Source organism: Xyrauchen texanus, chromosome 44 (genome assembly GCF_025860055.1).
Source record: "Xyrauchen texanus isolate HMW12.3.18 chromosome 44, RBS_HiC_50CHRs, whole genome shotgun sequence".
Classification (NCBI taxonomy): Eukaryota; Metazoa; Chordata; class Actinopteri; order Cypriniformes; family Catostomidae; genus Xyrauchen; species Xyrauchen texanus.
The window spans coordinates 360,001-366,386 of NC_068319.1; the positions used below are offsets into that span (position 1 = coordinate 360,001).

General features: G+C 37.5%; 1 protein-coding gene across 1 annotated transcript; it reads right to left on the reverse strand.

The window, feature by feature from the left end:
* Positions 1-3,439: 3,439 nt before the first annotated feature.
* psmg1 (proteasome (prosome, macropain) assembly chaperone 1) lies at positions 3,440-5,926 on the reverse strand. The gene is made up of 7 exons (XM_052116906.1): positions 5,688-5,926; positions 5,232-5,323; positions 4,989-5,146; positions 4,836-4,898; positions 4,118-4,316; positions 3,885-4,015; positions 3,440-3,809 (listed from the first exon to the last, which is right to left on the reverse strand). The coding sequence occupies exons 1-7, from the start codon at positions 5,810-5,812 to the stop codon at positions 3,732-3,734; spliced, it is 846 nt and encodes a 281-aa protein (XP_051972866.1). The 5' UTR covers positions 5,813-5,926; the 3' UTR covers positions 3,440-3,731.
* Positions 5,927-6,386: the final 460 nt, after the last annotated feature.

Consider the following 6,386-nt stretch of genomic DNA (forward strand, 5'->3'; position numbering starts at 1 on the left):
CTTTGAGTCATCTTGACTGGACGGCCACTTCTAGAGAGAGTACCTATAGTACTAAATCATCTCCATTTATAGACAGTATGTCTAACTGTGGACAGATGAATATCTAACGGCCACTTCTAGTGAGAGTACCTATAGTACTAAATCACCTCCATTTATAGACAGTTTGTCTAACTGTGGACAGATGAATATCTAACGGCCACTTCTAGTGAGAGTACCTATAGTACTAAATCATCTCCATTTATAGACAGTTTGTCTAACTGTGGACAGATGAATATCTAACGGCCACTTCTAGTGAGAGTACCTATAGTACTAAATCATCTCCATTTATAGACAGTTTGTCTCAGCTGTGGACAGATGAATATCTAACGGCCACTTCTAGAGAGAGTACCTATAGTACTAAATCATCTCCATTTATAGACAGTTTGTCTGACTGTGGACAGATGAATATCTAACGGCCACTTCTAGTGAGAGTACCTATAGTACTAAATCATCTCCATTTATAGACAGTTTGTCTGACTGTGGACAGATGAATATCTAACGGCCACTTCTAGTGAGAGTACCTATAGTACTAAATCATCTCCATTTATAGACAGTTTGTCTGACTGTGGACAGATGAATATCTAACGGCCACTTCTAGTGAGAGTACCTATAGTACTAAATCATCTCCATTTATAGACAGTTTGTCTCACTGTGGACAGATGAATATCTAACGGACACTTCTAGTGAGAGTACCTATAGTACTAAATCATCTCCATTTATAGACAGTTTGTCTCACTGTGGACAGATGAATATCTAACGGACACTTCTAGTGAGAGTACCTATAGTACTAAATCATCTCCATTTATAGACAGTTTGTCTAACTGTGGACAGATGAATATCTAACGGCCACTTCTAGAGAGAGTACCTATAGTATTAAATCATCTCCATTTATAGACAGTTTGTCTAACTGTGGACAGATGAATATCTAACGGCCACTTCTAGAGAGAGTACCTATAGTACTAAATCATCTCCATTTATAGACAGTTTGTCTAACTGTGGACAGATGAATATCTAACGGCCACTTCTAGAGAGAGTACCTATAGTACTAAATCATCTCCATTTATAGACAGTTTGTCTAACTGTGGACAGATGAATAACTAACGGCCACTTCTAGTGAGAGTACCTATAGTACTAAATCATCTCCATTTATAGACAGTTTGTGTAACTGTGGACAGATGAATATCTAACGGCCACTTCTAGTGAGAGTACCTATAGTACTAAATCACCTCCATTTATAGACAGTTTGTCTGACTGTGGACAGATGAATATCTAACGGTCACTTCTAGTGAGAGTACCTATAGTACTAAATCATCTCCATTTATAGACAGTTTGTCTGACTGTGGACAGATGAATATCTAACGGCCACTTCTAGTGAGAGTACCTATAGTACTAAATCACCTCCATTTATAGACAGTTTGTCTAACTGTGGACAGATGAATATCTAACGGCCACTTCTAGAGAGAGTACCTATAGTACTAAATCATCTCCATTTATAGACAGTTTGTCTCACTGTGGACAGATGAATATCTAACGGCCACTTCTAGAGAGAGTACCTATAGTACTAAATCATCTCCATTTATAGACAGTTTGTCTAACTGTGACAGATGAATATCTAACGGCCACTTCTAGAGAGAGTACCTATAGTACTAAATCATCTCCATTTATAGACAGTTTGTCTAACTGTGGACAGATGAATATCTAACGGCCACTTCTAGTGAGAGTACCTATAGTACTAAATCATCTCCATTTATAGACAGTTTGTCTCACTGTGGACAGATGAATATCTAACGGCCACTTCTAGTGAGAGTACCTATAGTACTAAATCATCTCCATTTATAGACAGTTTGTCTAACTGTGGACAGATGAATATCTAACGGCCACTTCTAGTGAGAGTACCTATAGTACTAAATCATCTCCATTTATAGACAGTTTGTCTAACTGTGGACAGATGAATATCTAACGGCCACTTCTAGAGAGAGTACCTATAGTACTAAATCATCTCCATTTATAGACAGTTTGTCTAACTGTGGACAGATGAATATCTAACGGTCACTTCTAGTGAGAGTACCTATAGTACTAAATCATCTCCATTTATAGACAGTTTGTCTAACTGTGACAGATGAATATCTAACGGCCACTTCTAGAGAGAGTACCTATAGTACTAAATCATCTCCATTTATAGACAGTTTGTGTAACTGTGGACAGATGAATATCTAACGGCCACTTCTAGTGAGAGTACCTATAGTACTAAATCATCTCCATTTATAGACAGTTTGTGTAACTGTGGACAGATGAATATCTAACGGCCACTTCTACTGAGAGTACCTATAGTACTAAATCATCTCCATTTATAGACAGTTTGTCTCACTGTGGACAGATGAATATCTAACGGCCACTTCTAGTGAGAGTACCTATAGTACTAAATCACCTCCATTTATAGACAGTTTGTCTCACTGTGGACAGATGAATATCTAACGGCCACTTCTAGTGAGAGTACCTATAGTATTAAATCATCTCCATTTATAGACAGTTTGTCTCACTGTGGACAGATGAATATCTAACGGCCACTTCTAGAGAGAGTACCTATAGTACTAAATCATCTCCATTTATAGACAGTTTGTCTCACTGTGGACAGATGAATATCTAAACTCCTCCAGAAAACTTTGCAACCCTTTCCAGCTTTATGCAAAGCAACAGTTCGAACTGATCGAAGGTCTTCTGAGATGTTTTTGCGAGGAATGGTCCATGTCAGCAGATGCTTCTTGTGAATAGCAAACAAATGGTTGAGTGCTTTTTTAAGTCAAAGTAGCTCTAACCCACACCTCCAATCTCGTTTCATTAATTGGATGCCAGGTTTGCCACCTCCTGAATTTAATTAGCTATTGTTGACATCATGAGCCTAGGGGTTCACTTACTTTTCCACAGCACTGTGAATGTTTGAATGATGTATTCAGTATGTACAAGAACAATACAATAATGTATGTGTTATTAGTTAAAACAGATTGTGTTTGTTCATTATTGTAACTTAGATGAAGATTAAACTAGATTTTAAGACAAATTAATACATAAATTCAGATCATTCCAAAGGGTTCACATACTTTTTCTTGCCACTGTACATGCATACATACACTGTGTGATCAAGGTTAGAAATAAACGTTTCCAATAAGGCGTGATATTTCCCTCCTTGATTTGATTTCCAGGGACATTTTTATAAAATGTAAAGTGTCATCCTTTTGTGTCAAATACTCACAAGTATTATTAACTAGATTAAGAATTACCTTATATCCATAAAATTCAATGTACAGCAACTAACACCATATATAACATTATGTATTATTAGATCTAAATAGAAGAATTAATTATTTTTACATTTGGTGGCATTTTTATTTATTACTTTTATTAACCCCATTAATTCCTGCTCCTTACTATACACACACACAACACTGTTCCCATCTTATAAACTAGTAAAGCTATAAGCGTGTATGTTTTACCCATCATACGGCAGTCCTATTTTATGAGATTGTTGGTTTGGAGTTCCTGTTTCTCATTAAAACTGTTCATTGGTTTTTAGCTCCATCTAGTGTTCAAACTCTCCACTGACAGTGAATTTACTCAATCAACACAACATAAAATAACAGCTTTAATGAATGTTATAATGCAATTGAAAGAGTTCCACATGTTCTGCACGTCATCTATGTGTAAAGATTACTCTGGACTTCAGTGACGCGTGTGAACTTCTGCAGAATCTCTGCGCTGGGACACTCGTCACACTGGAACACACACAGAGAGATGACTTTATATAAAACATAACACAGTTAAACATACAGATTCTGTCGAAGACTCACCTTCACTGCAGCGCTCAGACATGCAAGTGCAGGTTTATATGTTTCCATGGTGACGGAGTCTGGGTGTGTGACATCACTGTAACACTGATACAGAACAGCTGGGATCCTTTGAACCTGACAGTGACTGAGAACTGACACGCACACACACACACACACACACACACACACACGATTGTAACGCTGGTTTGACTTGTATGCATGTTTGAGCTGCATGCGCTGCAGTGTTGCATTACCTGCTGCAGGTAATCCAGTGATGATGTTGGGCTGCTCGAGCAGAGGACAGGCCACGCGACCCGTGTGAGTGCCGGTCTTCAGAGCGCGCAGGAAGGGTGTGCTGCTCCCACTCAGGTAGTCTAATGTTTTATATTCGGTGACAGCGCAGTCAGAGAGCACGCTCACATGCAGATCTCTCTTCTGAACGCAACCCAACACCTGCACAACACAATGCAGAAATGACCGTGATTACACCTGATATTGATATATCACGGTTGATCAGATCACAAAAGTTCAGCATTGAATACAGGTGTAAACAGGGTCCAGAACAGTTTGTCCACATGTGACCACCATAACTATAACTAAAAGTATAACTGCATTAAAGATGTAACGCATTAAATACAACTGCATTAAAGATGTGACGCATTAAATATAACTGCATTAAAGCTGCAACGCATTAAATATAACTGCATTAAAGATGTAACGCATTAAATACAACAGCATTAAAGATGTAACGCATTAAATACAACTGCATTAAAGATGTAACGCATTAAATACAACAGCATTAAAGATGTAACGCATTAAATACAACTGCATTAAAGATGTAACGCATTAAATACAACTGCATTAAAGATGTGACGCATTAAATACAACTGCATTAAAGATGTGACGCATTAAAGATGTAACGCATATGACGATAATGTTGACTAATCGTTTCAGCCCTGATTGATGGCTCACCTTCTCAGTCCACTGGAAGAGCTGATCTTCAGCAATATAACAGGTGCACTGACATATCACCACCTTACAAAGACAACACGTAACTATTATAGAATAGTATGATTTAATACTTGTAAATAGTATAAGGAGAGGTACGTGCGGTCATTGACTCACAGAGGGGTTCTGGTTCTGTTGGTACAGAACACAGGCCGGTTCTCCGGACACTGGAGGTGTGAGTGGCCGACTGGACCCGTGACTCCGCTCGTTCCACAGAGAAACCCACCCGACCGCTGACCAGCCGCCAGAACTCAACACATACGCCGAGATAAAGCCTAAAGCACACAAGAGATTTCATCACACTTCAGATGTCAGAATACAGTGATGATGATGATGATGATGATGATGATGATGTCTCACCACAGGCGTTTGGACCGACACTGATGATCAGATCAGAACACTGCAGACATTCACTGTGTGTCTGTGAGTTCATCCACTGCACATGAACTGACCTGAAATACAACAACATTTACACTATATAACCAATCATCACAAATATCACTAACACCCACATACATACATACATATGACGAATATTATAAAATATACTTAATACGTATATAATTCACACATTTAAATATAATCATCTAAAAATATCTGAGACAGAATCATACATTGACAACTGATATTGATAAATAATAATAATAATAATAATAATAATAATAATAATAATGATCAGAAACACGTGCAGCTGAACTGAAACCGAAAGTCTCGTGCGTACATTCTCATAGACATTTTAAATCTCACTTGATTTACTGTCCAGATCAAATATACAATATATGATAAAAGATGAATAATAAATTGATCATGTTGCACCTCTTCTCGTCTATTTCTCGTCGGATTTCTTCGTCTTCCTCGTTTTCTTTTGTCATGTCATCATATTCATCTTCTTCAACAGCGCGCGAGTACACCGATAAAACTTCACCGAAAAACGTGGCCATTTAACACGCTTAATGACTTTAATAACCTTTAATGAACAGAAATAAAATCTGCTGTGTAATGATCGATTATCTGCGGGACAAACAAACACCAGAAGTAGCGGCCGCAATTTGACGACAAAAGACTTTTAATTTGTTTTTCTTCTTCTTCTTCTTTGGGTTTTACCGGCAGCTTGCAGCATTTATGTTGCACTACTGCCATCTTCTGGAGCAACTGTATAAAGCCCATGATGTCATTTTCTCCCATTCAAGCATCTTCTTACCTTGTCCATTATCCCACCACACTCCAGTGTACTGATAGTACAAATCTTTTTTTTCATTCATTTTAATTTATTTATTTTTATTTATTTGTTCATTTTAATTTTAAATTTTTAAATATGTATTTATTTATTTGTTTTTATTTTATTTAGAACTATGCAAAAAGTGTGCTACCCAGATTATTGTATTTGTTTCAGAGTCTTCCAATTTTCCTGCCAAAGTCCTTTTTTCAGTCAACTAATAGGTTGCTGTCTTCCTTTATTTGGGGTGGCAAAAAACCAAGAATACGCAGAGAGCTTCTTGAGAGACCAAAAAAGGA

What these genes read in the sequence shown, in the direction of transcription:
- psmg1 (XM_052116906.1), bottom strand. Translation starts at nt 5,812, where the DNA reads ATGGCCACGTTTTTCGGTGAAGTTTTATCGGTGTACTCGCGCGCTGTT. An exon ending in TGTCGGTCCAAACGCCTGTG is followed by an intron (nt 5,147 to 5,231) that starts GTGAGACATCAT and finishes TGTGTGCTTTAG; the next exon opens with GCTTTATCTCGGCGTATGTG. An exon ending in GTCTGAGCGCTGCAGTGAAG is followed by an intron (nt 3,810 to 3,884) that starts GTGAGTCTTCGA and finishes TGTGTGTTCCAG; the next exon opens with TGTGACGAGTGTCCCAGCGC.